This window comes from Sinohyriopsis cumingii, chromosome 3 (assembly GCF_028554795.1).
Source record: "Sinohyriopsis cumingii isolate HCF-2022 chromosome 3, ASM2855479v2, whole genome shotgun sequence".
In the NCBI taxonomy this organism is placed as follows: Eukaryota; Metazoa; Mollusca; class Bivalvia; order Unionida; family Unionidae; genus Sinohyriopsis; species Sinohyriopsis cumingii.
Window position 1 is genome coordinate 56,271,162 of NC_142963.1, and position 22,955 is coordinate 56,294,116.

Sequence of the window (22,955 nt, forward strand, 5' to 3'; positions counted from 1 at the left end):
TTGGATTTGTGGGTTTAATGTTGTTTTATATCACACGGTATGCTATACGTGGTGACCAGGAATAATTTCGAACAAAAAACTCGGGAAAAACCACCAATCCACGGGAGGCCACACACACACACGTACGCACGCGCGTTGGCCAAGCCGAAGACACGGGGACTGAGGCGAGGTGTCAGTGATCTCTAAAGGTGAGCGCCTTGGACACTTGGCCATACAGGCCCCACCCCCTGCTTTTACTGTCTCAACATATGCAGATCACTACGCCAGAGGCGAATCACCAAACTCATCAAATTTATGTATATTCCTACAACTACTTCTGAACTCGTTTATCGTCTTGACGGAAAAGGCCAAGCAATATTCTAATCGTCTCATTCTCCTCAGATCGTGTTATGTGCCTTCTCTATGATACGGCTATATCCACAACAATGCAAATTTGGTGGTAAAATACTTGATAACTGCATGACACTCAATTTCGACTGTATTTGCTGCAATCGTTTCTATACAATGGCTTTAGTAGAGAAAGGGACGATCCTGCCAAATGTGTAGGATGGACCACAAGGCTGCTTTTACAAGGTAGTACGCGTTACACGTTATAATACACTGTCGACGTCAGAAATGAAGAACACTGGAGCCGCAATGCACAGCTGGTTCTTTAATCATTGTTTATGACTGAACTTCAATATGTTCTAAGGTTTATATGGCCCATGGATCAAAACAGCCTTACAGCAACGATACCCTAATGAAGAGTATGAAGCATGGAGAGAGGGACTGGGACTTCCCGGTCGTCCAATGACAGTCTAGAAATTGTGACCATTTGCAAATCATGCGCCCGGCAAGCTAAAACAAATATTGCATGTCAAGCTAAAACGAAATAAGTATCACTTACAGCGGGACAACAACAACCCAACCCCCCAACCCGTAGGCAATAATAGTTGTACAAGCATTGAATTTTTATTGCAAATGGGATGCTTTTTCATCTGAACCCCTCCCAGAACAACTATTGCATTATAAAAGAATCTACACTAAACATAAAAAAACTGATGCAGAGTTTCAATCTGCCTAACAAGGATACTTTCAATAAAATATCAAAAGAGTAATTCATATGTAAACATTTTTTTATTTAACGAGTAAAGATGGAACAGCATGCAGGTAATTTTGAAAAGTAACAATTATATATATATATATATATATATATATATATATATATATATATATATATATATATATATATATATATATATATATATATATATATATAATCTAATATTTTAGGAACTGTTATGACCCAAATGCCAGTAATCGCAATACGTTGCACGAGAGACAGAAGCATAGAGGACCTATTTTCTGTCTCCGACATGTTCCTGTTTCTCAATCAGAACACCTTTAGGTTTTTCTACGGAAAATCAGCCTAGGTTACTCAGGAAACCTGTTCAGTCGGTCTCATCAAAATGTCGTGAACCTTCAAGATCAAATAAAGAAAAAGGTAACTTGCATATATTAGAACGAAAACCATACGCAAACGTAAATAATGTACTGCGATATTTATAGACATCAATTAGTACACATTTAAAATTTAGGACAAATACACAGAATTTAACTGACACAAATTAGAGGCTATTTAGCTACATGCCTGCTGTGTAGGGAGATACTATTATCCCAAATAGAAAGAGTTCTTTTCGAAAATTGAAATACGATTAAAAGTATAGTGTGTCATTTTCTTGACACAATTTAAATTTCTGAAACAGTTAAAATATTCGTGCAACAAACTGCATACAGATTTAAAATTTGTTGACAACTTTCAATATAAAATTATTTCATTCGTGTATGCATATTTGAATACACACATGCACACAAATATGCGTACATGTTTGAAGAATCGTGCGTGCGAGCGCAAGCGCAGCATCCTTGACCTCCATCGCACAAAATAAAGTAGAATACTTTATAGTGTTTATACATGTGTATGCGTGAGTGCGTGTGTAAGAGAGAGAGAGAGAGAGAACCTGGACATGTGGTGGAGCTTGCAATGCGTAGATAATAGCATCTGCAATATCATCGGCTTGCAGATTCTGTAACGAGAAAACAATCGCGATATCATGTCAGATTTCATGCAAATCTTTAAGCTTGTCGTAGCGTTTACCTAGACGAGCGAAAATAGTACCTAACGTGATTAGACATAACCGTTTCGTGAAAGAAACCTAACTTCTACGTAAGTCGACTTTAGCATTTCTCTGCTACCTTCGCATATCAACCAACTGATACGCATGCTAATTTATCTTGAAAATACATCCACTTGATTATGACAGGATGTGATTCTGTCAGAAAATATCATCATCAAAGTATCAAAGTAAGAATAGTCGGACTGAAGCAATTACACTCTAAGTCATTGAGCAATGTAAATATGGGATGCCACGTATGTGAAAATTTGGTCCATAGTTGCGACGTCGACTGACCTTACAACACGCTACACAGCATTGCTTGCGATGGCTTTGAGACGTTGCTTCTCATTATCACAAGTATCAGGGTCGACGTCTTACACTGTAGAACCAATAGCTTCCTGGAAAATGACTGATGCCTTGTTCTTTTAACTTACCGATTTGGACAGCACGTTTTGGATATCGACACCATACTGAGATGATCCTTAACTTGAAACAGTTTCAAGTCAAAAAAATGTTTAATGACTTCATGTACAAACAAGAGGCCCAAGTGGCAAGAGATTGTCTATGGGGATTACATCTGCCTTACCTCTGTAAAAAGACCTTGATGGCTCAATGCTCTTTGTAAAGTTTGATCACAACTGGAAAATCATCGTTTGGGAGTAAATCGATTAATTGAAAAACAAAAAAGTTAATGGCAGCAATATTTCATAGATGGCATCAGGTGTTTTTTTTCGGTCTCGGTGCCTAGACGTTATTTTTAAAGTTTTATCGAAAGGGACTAAATAGTAATTAAAAAATATCAAAAGTCTACTTGTTCATACTGCACGCAATATGACACGGGTCCCAGGCTGGCCGAGTGGTCTAAGGCACTCGCATTTGCAGATGACTGACATCTCTCCTCTGTCCACGTGGGTTGGAATCTCTGCTTGGTCAACGTGCGTATGTGATAAAGCTTGCCAGTAGCTTCTCGTAGAAAAAATTTTTCTTTCCGGGGTTTTTCCCGGTTTATCGTCCACGAAATATACTGGTCGCCTTGTATAGCCTATCATGTGCTGAAAAATGGTGTTGAAGCCACACAAAAACGGCCACATGACAACGACTGGAAATATTTTTGAAGAATAAAACCTATATTGATTATATGAGCAGAACAACAACAACAAAAAACAGAAGAAAAAAAACCAGTGTACTTAAAGAATAGATGATAATAATATAATAATGAGGAAAACAAACAAACAAACTCCACGTAGTGTGCTTCTGAAAAGATGATAATAATGTAATAAAAGTAAAATTGCTTATTTCTGTCAATTTATGTTGTTCTTTTTTTTTTGTAGAGTTAAAAACTTTTGGAAGAATTGATAATTTCGTATGTTGAAAGAGCCGAAAATACCTTATATTAAAATTATTGAAAATTCTATATCTTGAAAGAGTTATAATGAAATCTCCTATGGCTGCGTACGGCCGCAGAGGACTTTTGTTTTGTTTTTTGGCTTGTTTTTTGTGTGACTTTTGTGTGTGTTTTCTTTTGGCTTTGTTTCTCTTTATGTAGGCCTTAGCATTCCAGGTCGGATACTTCGGAATCGTTTTGAGCAATAAAAACTTATCTCACGTTTTTGAAAACCCCAAATGACATATGAATCATTGATAATATATACGTTGTTAATACTTACCATGCTAGCAGAGAAACTCAAGATTAAAAGTCTAAAATGCCTACATTTATCTTTGCTTCTGTTAAAGTTATGGTGTGTAAAAGTGTGTTGGGTTTGAACTTTGAACTTGAATATATTGATCATAAAGTAGCAACATGTTTGCTTGTTTCTCGGCTGCGAAAACAGTACATCTGTGTATTTTTTCAGAGAATTACAGGGGAATATTATGATGATATAATGGACTGCCTCATTTTTATGGTAATTACATTCATAAGCGGCAAAATAAAATAAATAAATAGAGAAAGAAAAACAGATAGAAAGAAAGAATTAACGTATGGACAGTATGCTCCTCAGGACAAAAGTTAAAATACTTGTTTAGAAAGAATTATTATCATCTTCAGTATTTAGATGCTGGTGTCAAGGAGATGATCTTCGTACAGTCCATGCATCCAATTAGTTTCTTTTGAATTGTTTCTACAGATTCCCGCAAATAGTTCTGCTGAATGATTTCTCCTTCGCAGTGCCATCTAACGTTAATTTAATAAACCACAGTCACGTTCCATAATCACCGAACACTAACAAAACTGACCGTAAATTCAGAAACCATACTTCATCTTTTACCATCTCTCAAAGTCTGCAAATATGCAGAACAATCAAAAGTTGTTTGATTTTAACATTACAATAACCGTACTTTTACTCTCAGTAACGTTATTCAGATTCAATGATTTTTAAATATTTATCGTAAGTTCAAACTGTGCAGAACCACGGTGCCAGGTAAGTTCAAATCATCTCACTTTCCGTATCTTTCGAACTTCCTCCGCACGCTTTTCATCTTCATACATCCTCATGATGAATTCCGTATCAACAAACCCCGGGCTAACAGCCTGATAAATAAAATAAATGAATTTTTATATAAAAAAAAATAGAATAAAGATGCATCTATTTTTGCAGTAGTGTTTGATAACTTATTATGATTTCATCTATAAATGCTAATTTGAAGAAGAAAAAAAACACAACAACAACCCATACGATAAAACTGAAAAAAACTTATAATTATAGCTGTCTTAGGAGACCATACGGCTTTCATATTGACCTCTCAGCCACGCGCGGCAGCTGTCAATCAAGTATTCAATCAAAGAATTGTTATGGATCTCTGGCAAATTCAGTCACCAACTTCGAATGCATAGTTACATAATCACATGTGGACTGGATATGGCTGAACGGAAGTGAGTAGTTCATCTGTGTAGTTTTCACTATAACATAAATACATTTTGGAATACCAGCATTTATAGCTTCGACATATTTCGTTCAAACTGCCTAACAAGTTCAACATTTCTTTTTTAACGTCACGTGTTAATAGTCTTTCCAAAAAGAAAAGTGCTGATTGTTGTTTACTGAGGGAATGGTTTAGAATGAATTTTCTGTCTTGGAAAAACGTTTTATTAATTGGTACCCATCATCCATTTCTATATCGTTCAAGAGAATATTTCCATTGAGTAGGCATTCTATTCAAATATACGCTTATTGCTTATTAGTTAATAATATTTACTGAAAGAGAATACCATGCTTCAGGTTCTTTTGAGCCATAAGAATACCAATGGCAAATTTCCAAGCCAATTATCTAAAAATAAATCTTTTATTAGGTTAAGACTAATACAAAAAGGTTTAAAGTTGACTGGTGAAGAACACACATTCTATAAGTTTCGCTTACAAACGCCATTTTCCCCCTCTTATCTTGCTTTAACATCTATAGAGATGTTTAAGTGGACTTAGTATGTTCAGACCCTACTGGAACATAAACCGACCAATGATCAGCTTCAGTTTCTAAAGAAGAGGAATTGGGATTAAATACAATCTCCATCAACAGAACATCGGATTTGTACTATCCATATGTTATCAACCTGAGCATAAAACCTAGAAGTCGGAGAAGACAAAGACAGTTTATGTTGCTAGGCGACAATACAAGGAGGGTTGATCAAAACATATTTACATTATAGTAAATACTGCATAAGCAGAAAATAGGGTGGGTGATAACATTTTCATTATCTCAAAATCCCCTTAAGTTTTAAAATGGTCATCAGAAAGATTCTTTAATTGTGACATCCTGATATGCAGAATTGTAATATTGGAGGGTAACGACAAGCAAATGAAGAGTAAAAAAAAAAGACGAGCTATTTCAAATATTAGCAATTACATGTGGTGCAATAAAACTTAAAATATATCAAAATGTTGAACAACATCAGGCTGCCATCCTACAATTTCTTCAACGGTATATAATTGGATAGTAGAATAACCAACAAAACAAGACAAGAGACGTAGTACAACCAATGTTTAAGAATTACACACGCTAACATTTTGATATTTGTGAACGACGGATGAAAGGAGGGGTGATAATCACCAATCACGCGTCTTTACGATGCAGAGTAGGCAACAAACCTTTATATTGATAGTTGGGAAGGAATTGCAATTTATGATTGATTTTTGGGGGGATAAATATTCACAACCAGTACTGCAGTAAAGTACTAGATGATAAAACAATTAAATGTCTCAAAATTTTCGAGCAATAGATGTATGCCAGTAGCTCAACAACAACAAAGAAGTACAGACTAGAAAGGCTGTATCTGACACATTTGTCGTGTGAAATAAACATAATTGGATTTTTACCGTAACTCGTATGTGAGACTTAACCGCTCTCAGTTCATTTCGAAGACCCTCAGTTATGGCTGTCACAGCATATTTAGTGGCACTGTAGACGTGACTATTTCCGTCATTGATCATTCTATGTCCTGACATACTGAAAGAGAACAAAATAAGAAAGTTTGCTTATTTGTCAGCAAGTCCATTAAAGAATTTCTATGCTAGGATAGTATTCGTTTTCCTCACATTAGGCCAGAAACTTCAAAGCGTCCCGTCTCTTGAATCTTCTTAAATTCCACTAAGTTTCCAATGGTTAAAGCTAAATCTACTATTATATTTTGGAAATTAAACAATACGAACTATGAAAAGACTTTTGTCTAATCTCAAGTTAGGAGTCAGTTCTGAGAAATTTAGGACGATAAAACAACCTTTATCGTATTAGAAAGATTTATTTTGTAATATTCTGCCACCTTTTTTAAGGATGAAACTATTATTAGTATTGTACAGTCTACAAGAATTATATCCGTTCCACAGATAATGTTGACTCTATGAATACATCTTATCCATTCCAGAAGATTCAATGCATGTGATTTTGTGACATCATATAATTTCTTTTTTCTGAATTTCACATGTCGATTGACATGTGATGCCTCTTGTATGGCTGAAATCACAACATTGTTTTTCTTTGTCTTTGTGTTTTCTTGCGGTGGGATGGAGGTGGGGAGATACTTGCCAAACGTAGCAAGCTAAGCACTAACCTGTTCAACAGAAAAATATGACCATCATCGACCTTCCTCTCTTGCATAGATTTATAAGCCTCCCGACAACAAATCATCAACCCTAGAACATTGACCTAGAACAAAGTATTACAATTACATTTTAGCAGATTTAAAAAGTGCATAACAGTATTGCTATAATAATAAATCATGTGTCATAAATAATTCATGCATGTATGCCTAGAATTATTTTTCTATATCTGGAAATGTATGTCAATGAATCGCTAATTAGTAAAGTAACGTAGTTTGGACAAGGAGTAAGTCCATTAATTCGTGTGCAATTAAGTTGCGAATTATCTTCAGTTGAAAATAGAGGACGTGTGCCGCTGGCACAGTTCAACTTGTAATTAATAGCCACAGAGGGTCAATAATAGTATCTGCGAGATCTAATTATGTCATGGTCTCAGTAGGAATGCGAGAGCATCTAGACATGACATACATTCACGTTAATAGGGTTGTGAGTGTGTATTAGTTTGTGAAATGGTCATCACTAGTTCTGTTGAATTTCGATAGAAGATATCTGACGCAGAAAGACAGAATATTGGTTGATCCCAGAAGAAGGTAAAACACGACACGTATTTATGTTGGGTACTATATTTTTATTTGAAGTAAATAGCTCCATACCTGACTGCACAGTGGAAAGAGTGCACAGCCTACAACCAAGATGGATGATGACTTGAGAAGGAGGAGAGAGAGAGAGAGAGAGCCCTACTCTTTACTAGAGTGATAGATACCATTCAAATCGATATAGTAGATTTCATTTTTGAATTTAATGAACATTTTGACTTCTTTCTATGAAATAATCACAAATCAGTAAAATAATTTTTTTTTATTTCTAAGACAGAGAGAAATACAGAAACGCCTACATATCACCAACAGTGATTTGGAAAAGATCGGAAGCACTAGGTGATGCTGACTTGGCGGCAGTTTTGAGTTCGACCAATCACTCAATTGTATAATGAAAGTTGTTCTGTCAGTATAACATGATTGCTAACTGAATTTCGCATACATTTTGCAACTCTATTTCTAAGAGAAAGTGAATCATTGAAGTACCATTTTCGATTTCATATTGTTTATGTAACTGATCAAATTGTTATATTTTACATACGGGGGCTCGTGTTGTTCTGTTCTATATCTGTGCTCAGATCTCTGTTATTCCATCCGTTAATTTCATATTTTATTTCATTGTTTTCTCGATCCGGGTATTATCACCGTGGTCGATCATCTCCTAGATAACGATAACCAAAAAAAACCCATAATGTTGTTTGTTCTGCTGATTACTCCTATAAAAAAAACACCAAACAGACCCTGATTATGGGACGGCAAAATTGTATCTATGTCTTATTTTGCAGTTGGACTCGACTTATAAGCAACTCTATACAATACTTCTACCGTTACACTCTCCTTTCCTCCATTTTCTTATTTATTGGAAACAGGTTCACCATTCTTTAAAGTTCAGATAAAAATTTACAGCAACATACGCTATTTGCTTCCGTAATTATTAATAAATACCTTCACTAATGTATTGACAACCATATAAACACTAGTGGATCTTTTATGAGCGTGCTGTTCGTGATATATTTATTATAAGTTACGACTCTGGGTCTTAAAATTTGTAACAGAAATAAGAGAAACCGACATTGAAGTAAAATCAACAAGTAATTTATTTCTCTACAATACAAAGTGAAAATTCAAGAGACACAGTTTTTGTGAATTAAATCCCCAATAATCCTAAATGTCATACCACAAAAATAGAGAATCTTCCGAAAGAATTCCAATAGGTTTGAATGTCCTGATAATACAATGATCGAATTCAGAATGTCTTGAAATGAGTTCATATTAATTCAAAGTAGCAGTGGGTATCAATCCAAAAGTGAGTGACCACTTTTGTAATTAAAATCAATATTTGAAATAAATAATCTCAAATTATCTCTGAACATAACTGTAAATTGTGATCAATGGATTCCCATAGACTGATTTAAAACATGCATGAATTATTTGTTTATCCAATCTGATTAAAATCAGATTCCCACTGTCCTACGTGAAGATGTAACAGCGACCGGTTAGGATTCATATTCTGATGACAATTGAAGTAGCCAATGGAAATGCAGCTTTCAGGAATCTAAAAGTGAATCAAATCGTTCGGCACACATTGATGCTTTTTAGCGACACTGCGACTATATAAGACTTCATCTTATTGGCTGATAAGAGTAGGACAGTAGAGATCTGACTTTAATCAGATTGTTTTGTATCAGATCCCTGGTTATACATACTTATAGTAATTACATATGTCAGCAGGACATGAACCCGAAGCGGTCGCTGTCAGATCTTAACGTAGGACAGTGGAGATCTGATTTTAATTAGATTGTCGTTTATTAGATCCCTGTTTATACACATTTTCACGTGACCTAGATATGAATCATTCCAATAAAGAATTCCAATCTAATTGTGAACAAGAATGTTCCTAACTCAAACACTATGTGCACATTCTATTTACATCTTAAATTCATGGATGAAAGTTAGCCATGTAAATATTACATGATCTAAAGTACAACTTACAATCATGGACAAGAGTTAAGCACACATATAAATATATAACATATGAAATGAATAGTTTATAGTTTTCAAGACCTTTTGTGAGCAAACCATTTGTATGATTCAATAATTTCCAAATAGTTCACAACAATTCAACATAACCAATTCTGATACATATATTATAAAACACAAATCTATTGTCGGTTAATAAAATGTATGTTCACTTGTTCATATTTAATACTGAATCTTACACAATATCATTAGAATTTATGTACAAATTGAAATCAAAGTTTACCTTGAATGGAAGTATGCTGAGTCCTAAACGGAAGACTGGTATATTACTAAACCAATCACCACGTAAAATATCATTTATTTAAATTTAAAGAAAAAAACAACAAATCTTTAGAAAATTGATGTAAGCTTGAAATGGATTCTATTCATGGATATCTGCGAATGACGTCACATGACTGCATTAACGTAAACGAAACTGGTAAATGAGGTTTCCAAAGTTTTCATGGCAGTGAAAATATAAATTTCGTTTAAGAGTCGATATAATATACGAATTTTTCTGAGAGAAGCGAATTGTTCTCATAGCATGTAAGCAGTCTTTTATGCTGACGTACTCCGCTGTTCTTGTATTTTGATTGTACTAAGGTGTATTTAGGTTCCTTTAAGCCGGCACTTGAACTGAACATCCAGTCTCTCTGTTATCCTAGAACATGTGCGCAATATAATGCAGTTGATGCAAAGGTCAAAAAGCGTTCCAAAAGAAGCTTCTATTTTTATATGTACACCAATTGTGAAATATAATACGACACACTTTGATGTCAGGATGCACTTCACTCGTTAGATAATAAAAACAATATTTGGTAAAACAAGGTCCTATGTCATAACTCACGTAATAAATTGAAATCTCGTAAAATACAGGTCGCGGACTATCATCGCTTTCATCCGTATTATCTGTGACAAAACTCTGTATCGTGTCAACTCTCGTAAGCTTAGATGTTTACTAAAACCAGGTAGGTAAAATGAGGGGTTCATGGAGATGCGATTTTTTTTCTTGTCTCAGTTTGGGATAAATTTCTTTAAGTGAAAACCAAGAAATGTTAAAACTAAGCTTTAGAAAGAAGTCCTTCAACAGTAGATTATTTGAATTTTAGAATGTTTACGGTTTACTGATGGTTTGGTCTGAATGTGGACCTTTTCTGATCCCTCTTCCCAAAAGTCTATTGAAAATTGATAAAACAGTTTGGGTATTTGCAAAATCAAATGCAAGGAATCAGCTCATCACCACTCCTCCTATACCGAACAGACGATTTAATTTAATTCCAACTTTGCAAGTTTAATGAGTGATTGAACCAAATAAGAACTACGGTTATTTATCTGGCTCATTTTCCTATTAAAAATTACCTGGAAAAATTAAGGACAATGAGGTATTTTTAAACACGCGTTAGAAAGAAGTGTCTTATCGCCTTTTCTGCCTCGTCACTTTGAGGATTTTATTTAAACATTGTAGGGTTAATGAAAGGTTAATACAGATGTACTGTGAGGTTTAATTCATTGTCGTATGGCTAATTATTAGGTACCGGTAAATACCCGGGATTTAAAACTTATAAGCTGAATGATAGGTGTATGTACATGATAAGGTTTTAATGTTTTCTGTTTCATTTTTGTAAATTCCCCGAATAATCGTTGAACAAAAGTTATTTAATGAATACAGAGTTAGTAAAAATAAACTTTCATGACTTATCTTTCAACATGGCTTGGAATATTGAACTGAGACTTTGTGGGTTTATAATCTCTTCCCACACAGCTTGGAATATTAATCTGAGACTTTGTTTGTTTATATTCTCTTCCCACACAGCTTGGAATATTAATCTGAGACTTTGTGGGTCTATATTCTCTTCCCACACAGCTTAAAGTATGAAACTGAGACTTTGTGGGCTTATAAGTGGGTTTTGTCTCTTTCTAATCATATTTTGGAAATTTCTTGAAAATTGTCAGAAAATGTCACTTATCGTCTGGTTCCAGTGTTTAGAAACCTCTCCTTTGATCTACTATTGGCGAAATGTTTAGCTATATATATATATATATATATATATATATATATATATATATATATATATATATATATATATATACATACATATATATATATATATATATATATATATATATATATATATATATATATATATATATATATATATATATATATATATATATATATTGCTTTATAATTTGTTCTTTCAAAATTATGCAAGAGCGAAGAGATAATAATAATAATAATAATAATAACAATGAGGACTTTGTATAGCGCCTACTCTTTAGAAGCTCTGAGTCCAAGCGCTTTACAACATTAGACAACACCTATAAGATAAAAAACATATATAATGATATGATTACAAAAACAAAAATCATGAAATTGGAAAACATTTTTTAAAAAATGCTGAGAATATTTAAGGTAGGAAACATTATTAGGTCTTTAAGTTTGTTCTTGCAGTCGAAATAAGTGAGTTTTGAGAGCCCTCTTGAATGTGATCACTGTGTCTTTGTGTCTAAGTTCAGTGGGCAATTCATTCCACGTTGCTGGACCCTGGTATGCAAAAGAACGCTATCCTTATGACTTTGTTTTCATAGTGGGAATAATGAGTATACGATTGTCAGAAGAGGAGCGTAAGTATCTTGCTGGTGTGTACACATGGGTGAGGTCGGATAGGTATGTTGGACTAGATTCCGTCAATGAAACGTAGCACAGAGAACAAATTTTGTGTTTGATTCTGGATCGAATGGATAGCCAGTGTAGGGTACAGAGCAGCGGGGAGGTGTGCTCTGGTGGCATATCTTTTTATTCACATTTTTATTTTTAATTACTAGAAACATAATATTAAATCTTTATCTAATTATCCTAACTGCAAAATATTTTTATAGTTATTTCATAAAACCATAAATCAGAAATGATGTAAAATTATTAAACCTCTATATATTCGTTGGAGAAAACGAAAGACATATTCCGGGAATCTAACCGAACAAATTTTAAATGCATATGAGAAAGAATTTTATACTTTAAGGCTAGATTTTCTGAAAGGCAATGAGCAATGTGGGCTTGGCAGATTTTTCCATCAGAATGCACTTGAGCACTCTAAGAAGTCCTGGACCCCATTATCCAGATGATAGCTGAATGCAGTCATTATCTTATTATTATGTAGCGAAAATGTGTTTCGTTTAGCCGTATTTTCCAACTAATTGCTGTTCATATTTTGTTTACAAGCTTTTATATAAGTTGCAAATGAAAGTGAATCAGCTTGATTCTGAGGGAAAATCAAGAAAGATAAGGAAAATCGGGAACGAATTACACTTAAATGTCCAAATTATTTTCTTAGTTCTGAGGTTGATCGATGTATTAGTATGAAAAAATACTTCAGAATCTTTCTAACTCTGTATTGGAAAGCTGGCGTTATATTTTATTATTAACGTTCAATGTTTATCGTGATATTGCAGAACCTTTTCTTTAATAAATTTCGATAGATTTATAAGATTTTGAGGGATTTTATGAAACATCTAAGTGAACTAGGAATTACATGGCATATCAGTTCTTAGGCGTAGCCTTAGTTCATCAACCTGTACTGATACCGATGGACGGTTTTGGACTCGCAGGGACGTCATTTCAACTTTTTTCCGGGGGGGGGGGGCAAAATTTGACGGGCTTGTTAATTTTCGCATATAGGCTGCAGCATATTTACAGCACATGCAAATTGGCCCCCCTCCATGACGTCCCTGTTTTGGAGTCTGATATCAACTATATGTATTCGGGGGCCCCGAGTGGCCGGGTGGTCTAAAGCGCTCTCCGTTATGGATCGCTGCCATCTCACCTGTCTCCGTGGGTTCGAGTCTCGGATTTGGCCAATGTGGGTATGTGAGAAAGCTTGCCAGTAGCTTCTCGTGGGTCGGTGGTTCTTTCAGGGGTTTTCCCGGGTTCTTCCTCCACCATTAATACTGGCCGCCATGTATAGCCTATCGTGTGCTGAAAAATGGCGTCAAACCACACAACAACTACAGCAACAACTATATGTATTCCATAAATCTCTCAACTGATGCTGACAAATGTGTACGATATTTCTTGAGTTACGGTTTACTGAAGCGTCCTTTCGGCGATATCTACAGATTATGTCCGAATCAAATCATGTTTGGCAGCTGGTAAATCCACATGGAATAAAACATTCCTACCTTCTGTAGCCATTTCTAAATTCGTGCTACTTATTATGTTTCAAGTAGGAGTTTTTAAGAATAATCATCGCTGCTTTCTTATGCATTGACTCTTGTCGCACGAAAGTTTCACCGATTTAAACACTTAAAGGAACCTTAAAATCCGAGTAAACGCAAGCGTATGCAATGTATGTACTCGCTTATAAGACGAGTCAAACTGCAAAGAACAAAGATCCTAATATGCCGTAGCATAAAGCGCCTGCAGTTCAGGGTCTATGTTATCTATTCTACTGATTACTCCTAACAAACTACACACACCCAGATCTGCTGGCGCATAATGCGCCAGTAGGTCTGGGACTGTACAATTTGCAGTTGAATTCGTCTTATAAACGTGTACATACGGTAGTAGAAATCGTCTTCTTGAATACCTAACAGGTCACTTAACGAGTTTCCTCATTGGTTACTTTATACTGCCTGCCATGGACAGGGATTTGATTCTCCGCAAGAGGGTTTTTACTCAAAACAGCGTTTCAGCAAAGTAAATATGCTAAGAGTCCATGTGCAAAGGAAGTGGATTGACGTGTCATGACTTGCGAAGATACAACATCGTCTAAGTTTTCGTCATTTTATTGACATACTTACATCCAGCATATTTCTCCACAGCTTGGTATCTCCTGACAACAGAGGTGCTGGATGAGCCAGTCCTGCATTATTCACACACACGTCTACCCCGCCGAATTCAGCACGAATCTTCTCAAACATTGCCAGAATTTCGTCCTCTTTTGACACGTCACATTGTATAGCCGTAATAGATCCGGGCGCGCCTTTTAATTCATTTTTCAGTGTCTGGAAGGGAAATCACGAAACGTTAATGCTACCGTTGCCATATTTTGTCTTCTGAATGTAATAAAGAAACCATTGTACCAAGAACATATAATCTAGGTGAAGAATCACAGGGATATACATTATTCGTGAAGTTTATTCATTTATGTGGCGCTTGGTTTGCCTTAAAACCTCAACTGTCACCAAATTAGATAGGGGAAAATAATGTACGAACATACCTCAATCTTTTCTGTTCGTCGTGCACAACCGATGACCTTCATCCCGAGCTGTGCTAGTTTTCTGACGAGCGCCTCACCTATCCCCGCAGATGCCCCTGTAACAAGTGCCACTCGACCTACCCACCGCTCCATGTCTTCTGATCTACGGTATTGGAAGTGCAGTGTTGTAAATTATGTCCATGAGATTTCATGATAGCAATGTGAGTTGTTAAAATGTATTATGAAGCTACGATGATACTAATAAAGCATACCATACAGCCAACCATCCATCCATCGATAAACTAAGCCTTGCCATCTCATTATAGAAAATTACAAATTGTGTGTGTATGCCATTTGAAACAATGTCTAAACTTCTATGTGTCTGCAGACAATACTGAAATATTTATTTTGTATTGTAACGGTTTAAATTTCGGTCAGATCTTTAATTAATCTTTACGTCAATCTCAAGTAATCTAGTGGCAATGGTTGTCAAAGGGTCATTCGGTCCAGTAGTATCATATCACACCTCCCAACCCAGAATCCCTTCTATATTCCGTGTGACTTTTCCCACAGGGGATTTTTACACACGTGGAAACTCCACTTCTTGAGTTCGCGTGGAAGCCTACGTCATGGGTTTACGGGCGGAGAAATTAATAATTCCATAAAATAAAACTTCAACTCAAACTGGTCACAGCAGAATTAATACCTTGACGTCTGATTGTTTAAAGGCCGACTGAAATTATCTCTCAAAACATCACTATTAAATCTGACTACTGCGCAATACCGGTAAAATCAGATTTTCGAAATAGAGGCTATTTACATGTCTAAAGTCTCGTACACCCAGTACAACTTCGAGTTCACCCTATACATCACACTAAGAATGAATTAAAAAAAAAATAAAAAAAGAGAAGTTGTTTGCTTCAACTCTTACTAATTCTGTATCAAGGTCAGGAACTAGGTCAGCATTAAGATACAAAGTTCTAATATTAGATGTTTACGAAAAAAACAGTCAGGTCAAACTAATTTCTGGAAAATGTCAAATTCCAGTAAATAAAATTACATACAATAGCATGTAATGGAATAATTTTTTTTAACCAACTAACAGTTAAATCAAATGTAAATTAAATCATATATATATATATATATATATATATATATATATATATATATATATATATATATATATAGTTGAATACTTATCGTCATGCCTTCCGATTGTTTGTTGTGCTGCATGAAAATGCGCAACCTAAATTCAACGCGTAACCATAGAGCCGGAATCGCCAGAACGTGTTCCAAATGTTAAGCAAAGACGTTAATGTTCGTGGCAGGCCATCTTTGTTAGCCAAGGTTCCGATATGTTAACCGTATCAACACCTTGGGGGATCGAGCAGATATTTTAGTGCTTTGTCCTAGCGACATTTATTGGATTTCATGAGTTTCCTCCATTAGTATGTAACGCCAAATAACCGATAGCGTGTAACAGTGGTGCATTGTATATCGGCCGAAAATGGTGTATACTTTGTAAATTTGACATCGAAATATCAGCACGATCCGCCTAGGTGTAGATAAGGTTAACGTGCAGGAACCTTGGTTAGCGAAGATGGTGGGACGCTAACCCACTCGCGGACCTCTTATTTCCATTAGGTCCTGGTTTTAAAGAAAACTCACCTACATGGAGTACCGTGAAGCAAATGTCCTGGTGAAAAGCATGCTACTGCGGACATGGAACACTGATGGATATACGACTGTATTCCACTAAAAGACTGAAGCCAAGTGAAGAACCCTTCAACTGCGTTGATGCTGAATGTTACCAACATGCTCGCAAGTATAAAGCATAAAGTGATATCCGTGCGTGTCGACAAACCGATGTAGATCTCATCCATGACTTCAATACGATCAATGCTACTCAGAAAAATAAATCGCTCGATATATTGTCTAAGTACGCATGAAGACCAAGATTACACATCAAGCCTCGTAAGAATCTTAAGATCAGATAAAGATGGCTAGCTCGCCAACTGGTGGCAAAGCAAACTGCTATAAAAATAACATAGATTAGAAACTGCCCATAATATAATTCAGTTCATGCGGTTATTGGAAAGACAAAACAGCCGTTGAAAATTTAGCTATCGCGGCAAACGTTACCTCGAATGTCGCTAGAACGTTGATGACCAAACAAGTTTTGTGGCAGATTTATCTACCTTGGACAAGGAAGGTTTCCCGTGTATGGTTTGAGGTTTCGACCTCCAACAAAGTTCATCAGGCTGACATAGTGTTTCTCCCATATGGATGGATACTCAGATTCGCATATAAATATGCACGAATTGTCGTAGATGTCGTCAGCAGATGCAACAAGTTTCGCAGAAGCGTTAAACGTATCTATGTACGTGGACCACTAACACGGCAGCGCCTTCTGCAGGTGGACACGGGCAAAGAATTTCTCGAAACTGTTGCTGCATTATAGACGAAACACCGTGTGCAGTTTCATCTCGGACATGCTAGATGACTGGGGGCCATCCACTTAGTACGTAAGCAAAAGTCTGGCAAAGCTTGATCCCTCTCTTCCTCCCTGTACACATGCGTACATTTTTACATACCCCCACCTGCGTACGTACGCTTGACGCACCCCCACCCCTCGAATCCTATAGAACAGCCTATATTTAATCCACTCAGAAACAATCAAGGATTAATAATATTAACGTGTTGAATAAAACAGATAGTCCACCGACGTTGAATGTCTGGATGCATCAAACAAATAAGCTGCGTAACTTTAAAAAGTGTGTCTAGTGTCTGCTAAAATTCAAACGCCGACTGAACCCCCAGTGGAACAGGTTACGTATTAGACAAATTATTGTCAAGGTTTCACCACCCCACCCATCCCCGTTTAACATTGCGTACGTACATTATCAGTAGACCACCACCCCAAGCGTATGCATTTGGGTTAACCCCCTCCCCCACCATGCGTACGCACTAAATGGACGACCCCTTGTGGAACGATTCTAGGGTAGACGTGCGAAACGATATTTTGACAGTGACTACGTCCAGGTATTGTTGAATCATGATCGGTCTCGCGAGTGGGTGACAAGGCTTCGCTCTGCCATAACAGTGTTGAATAATGAAATTATATGTACGATTGGGTTGGGACCCACTTAAGCAATTTGTCAGAAAACGAGTCGCCCACAGCACTCGCGACAAATGAAGTCAAAACCAATCTGGTTTTGTATTTGTTATGCCCCGGGGCTGTTAGAAGGCGAACAATGTCGTTCTTCTGAAACAGTATGGTCCATCAAAATGTTTACGATCTCAGACAAAGACATTCCGGGGCAGACAATGCTCTACTATTATGCATCAGCTTGGATAAAGTCAATACCGTGAGTGGCGAAGCCTCTAAATAGTGCATTTGGGTTCAAGGGAATTTTAGGTCGTTCCAGTGAATACTTAACTGCCGTCAACATTTTTGGGAGTTCTGCGCGTGCCTGTATGTGTAAGTAGTGATTCCATCATGGAAAATCTATGGCTTTGTATCCAACGAGGAAATGCGATGTCTGTTCAACCGAATAATATTTTCCGCGTGTGAAAATTCACGTCCTTGCTCAAAATATTACACACACATGTTGTGCTTGAGATCTTTCCCGAACATAAACGGAGCAATTCCTTTAGCTTTCTTAATTTTCTTACTAGAGCTAACCACGATCAAGTGTATCTTAGGGCGCAGTCCCACGAATTATTCAAAGGGCTTGCCCGAGCAATAGTCATTGAATTTCCCCACAACATTCTTGTTGGCATTTCTGAACAACGGATAGTTTCTCTGGTAATGCTGTGCCCATGTCCACGTAGACATCGTTGTTGGTAATGTGTTTCACATTAAGTCCGTTTCCGTGTACAGCATCTTAATGTTGTCGACATACCCAGGGGCGTATTAACCATTAAGTAAACTAAGCAAGTACTTAGGGCACCAGGGCCAAAGGGGGCACCACAAAGTTGAGAAAAGGGTGAAAAGAAAAAAAAACGAATGAAGATTTGTAAAAAAAATTGATAAAACTAGTGCAAATTGATCATAATGTTCTGTTTCTTGATCAGACAGGTCAACAACTAAAATGGACTGGGTCAGCGTGGAAAGGAGGGGGGCACCAAGATTTGTCAGTGCTTAGGGCACAAGTGAGCCTTAATCCGCCTCTGGACATACCGTAACCGAGTCGTATTAGTACGTGAGCTGCTTTGACAGATCCAGTACAGATTCGCCAACGTAAGTTTGTTTCGTCAGCTTTTGTTTGGATTTTTTGCTTTCTACGGCAACAAGTCCACCATCTCATACACTAGTACTACATGACTCGAATTCCGGGTCGGCAATTAATCTGTAAAGTTTTCGTTTATCACTGTCCTGGACAAGTCGATGCGAATGAGTTTTCACAGTTTCTCCATGGTTTTCCTAAACACTACAATGTGCATCAGCTTGAAGAAGTCCTTTTCAAAGTCCTTTGAGACAGCCGTTCGTAGATCCGTATTCATCTGAATGTAAGCGGCCATCCACACACGCTGGTGAAACCGCAACATCCGATGCTCTCACGAAGCAAGCAGTCCCAACCACAGATACAACTGCAGGATTCGAACACAGACGACATAGTTCAGCTTTGGGCACATTCGACAAACTTGCTACCAGAATCAGCCATGAGCGCACAGTGGTACTAGTCAACTACTCACGAGGAACCGACAACGCTGCCGGGGTCAGTGGATAATCATTTTGGGCGTGGCGAAATTCGTCGTGGTATTTTAAGTCAACTTCAAAGAAGTATCCGCAGTCGTTGTTTTTGTCGTATTTGCGAATGTGATTGTAGCCGTTTATGCGGGATCCATGAACTGAAATTCATATATGGGTATCGGTTGCATTATTGCCCTGTCATACAAGTCGTTTATGTCAAGCTACATGATGTAACTGTTTTGATTTTTTTTCGGGCATTATCCGTTCACGCATAGGTTGTAAGATAAGCGTAAAGGTGACTTACCATGGAATCCAGTAGCGGTATCACGTTCGATAAATAAAAATGTTGCTCAATGTCAGTCAGCAATTCCTCCTCCATCTTGATTTTTTAAAACATTGCATCCTAATCCATTCTTGGAGATGAGAAATAATGCGCGGGATAGAGACTGTACATACACATGGCGGTATCGCAAAAACCCTTCCAAAAACAACATTCGCTATCACATGTGTGATCACGTGCGTAGATACAGATCGTGGTTGTTAACGAAACTTCGACAGGCAGACGTGGACCAGATTTTTGTTCTCGTCCGGGTCGTTCCATTTGTTGCGTTAAATCGTTTAATTTCACACTACATCATTTTATTTAATACCACGTCATTTGAAATATAAATCCATCACTCGTTTTGTTCGTTAAATGATTTCATGTGACACCACATCCTTTGGAATCTGGATTTATCATTTCATTTGCTGGGTTGAATCATTTGATTTCATACTACATACTTTGATTAATGTAATTTTGGCGGTGATGGCTGCCCATAGGACTGCTATAGGCAACATCAGAATATATTTGTGATATTTTTAATGTAACAACGAACAAAAAGCCAATCTGGTTTTCTAATACTAACCTGTAACTTCTGTTTATTCTTATCATGAAGAAGTAATAATTCACCCACCCACCCACCCACCTTGAAAATGGTATATCGATTACCAAGAGTACTGATAGCAGGGCCAATTTTGTATTCGTAGCTTCTTCTTCTTCTAAGATGGAACATACTGTAAGCTGTCTTTTTGGATTCTAGCATCTGCATTATACACAATGAAACATTGTATATTTAACAAATTAAGTTAGCGAATTATTTAAGACGAATAATCTCCCTTTAGTTATACACGTTGCCTGATTCCTTTTCTTTCTGAATTCTAGTCTAATTGCCATAAGCACAGGGGCTCGTATCGTTGCTTACAAGTTACATACCACACGTACCTCTGAAGATGTCTAGCTTAATGCACTGCTGTATCAAGAGAGTGAGAGGAAAAAATGAAATAGTAGGAACAAATCAGAACACTTCACAAACAAGGTCACAATCTAGAACATAGTAACACTGGTTAAGGTTAATGTTGATAAACTCGTATATGGCAAGCCGTATGTACCGTAAAGTGGAAACGCTTCGTGATATCTATTTTCGCTTATGAGAGAGAGAGAGAGAGCAACTCAGAAGATACTTTCTTTTTTTTTTTTAAATCACACGATCTATTTAAGTGAGTTAAAGTGTATATCAACGTGGTCATGTAGGCGCATGTACTCAGATTAAATTAAATATTGACTGCTGCTCTAAAGTTAAATACTGGATTAGTTTCACCAAAATGTATTTAATCCTGATTGTGTACATCCGCTTCACCCTAACTGTCTTTAAAACACTACTAAACAAAAATTATTGATCAGTATAATGGCGGCCAGATACTAAACTGGGTCATGAGAAGAGAATATCGGGCCCATTGTAACGAATAGCAGGGTAGTATACATTTTTTCAACACGCGTTTCGCGCATCACTGTGACGCCACAGCGTGCGACATTCACTGCAATTTGTACTGGATCATATACTTAAGGTTGACCTCGTCCAAAACTGTCCACATATCTTAACATAGATTTTTGCCGTATTTATTTCACAAGGCGTGTTAATAATAATAATCTCCCAAAGGAATATAGATGTATGAGGATCCAAATAAAATGAATATATATCCATTTAAAGGTATGTGTAATCAAATTCAAAAAATGACACCCATTACAGAAATAGTCGGTATTGAAAGCCTACGTGACCTGTATGACTTATACTTTAAATGAGGTCTCCACTACATGCTCTCAATTTCTCCAATTCGCGAAATAAAAACTTCAATTTCGCTTAATCGAAGTACCTGGCAAGCTAATAGTGACCCTAAGGCGAAAACATTTCGCGTTCTCGAAGCTCAAATACGCGTATTCGCTGATCGGACAATTGGACAAGTCGTTTTAGTCTGAAAATGCGAAAATATAATCACGGTCATAAGATGTTTATTTGCTTTTTACTTTTAGCTCAGAGTGTACTAACATGCAATAAAACACTTGAAATATGATGTGAGAGACTACGCGATTAAAATAGTTTCCCATTGGCCAGAGAGAGAGAGAGAGAGAGAGAGAGAGAGAGCATTTTATCATCGAAAACCTTCAATCCTGTTGCCTCAGATACGTGATTCAAACTACTTTTGTGATTTGTTCCACTGAGAATGCGTATTCCAGACTCGAAAAGACGCACTCCTGTTATCTGAATACGTGATCATGTGATTAAAAAGATTCGCTTAATTGGCTGTCGCGATAGCGCATTCACGTTAAGGCCCTGTTGGCTAGCCAGGTAGTTCAATTACAGAGTGTAAGTTCCTGTTTTTCGCAGTTGAGGGCTAAGTAGGATATAACAGAGATTTCGACTACGTGAGTAAACAACATCATGAGCTTTAAAGCAGTCTTCTGGTTGGCTCTCTTAAGTTCGCGTAATCGAGCATCGAGGTCACGAAGTGTTTCCACTTAATGGCACAGATAGCTTGCTATACACGCGGGTAGCCCCCTCCCAATATATTTATCCCGATAATATCCATAAAAATAAAAATATTATTACGGGGATATATTAGTCGGTTTAACTCGTATAGTGATATCACCACGTGATCGTTTTAGGTGACCTGTCTATGTTATTTGATATTCTTAGTTGAAATCGCACAAACAACCATAATTTTACCAAAGAAATTGGCTGCGAATTTAAAATATTCTGTTTGCTACCTCGTTTTCGTCCTCATTCACCACCGCATCAGAGGTATTATGATGGAGTGGTGGAAAATGTGTCAAAAGGGCTATATTATAAGTTATAACAAGTGCTAATGTAATAGAGTAGCGGTCAACATTCTAAAAGGGCACTATTATGGTATGTAACAAATGCTGGTGTGATATAGTAGTTGTCAAT

At 36.8% G+C, this 22,955-nt stretch overlaps 1 protein-coding gene across 3 annotated transcripts; it reads right to left on the reverse strand.

Moving 5' to 3' along the window:
• Positions 1–1,097: 1,097 nt before the first annotated feature.
• On the reverse strand, positions 1,098–22,318 carry LOC149802892 (dehydrogenase/reductase SDR family member 11-like). Of its 3 annotated transcripts, none has more exons than XM_089952369.1 (8): positions 22,170–22,316; positions 15,018–15,159; positions 14,599–14,802; positions 7,198–7,292; positions 6,467–6,596; positions 4,597–4,686; positions 2,001–2,066; positions 1,098–1,459 (listed from the first exon to the last, which is right to left on the reverse strand). In XM_089952369.1, the coding sequence occupies exons 2-8, from the start codon at positions 15,147–15,149 to the stop codon at positions 1,418–1,420; spliced, it is 759 nt and encodes a 252-aa protein (XP_089808495.1). In that variant the 5' UTR covers positions 15,150–15,159; positions 22,170–22,316; the 3' UTR covers positions 1,098–1,417. The 3 variants fall into 3 exon arrangements, with proteins under 3 accessions (XP_089808495.1, XP_089808496.1, XP_089808497.1); XM_089952370.1 differs by lacking the exon at positions 22,170–22,316 and adding an exon at positions 20,954–21,078; XM_089952371.1 differs by lacking the exon at positions 14,599–14,802 and having other exon boundaries at positions 22,170–22,318.
• Positions 22,319–22,955: the final 637 nt, after the last annotated feature.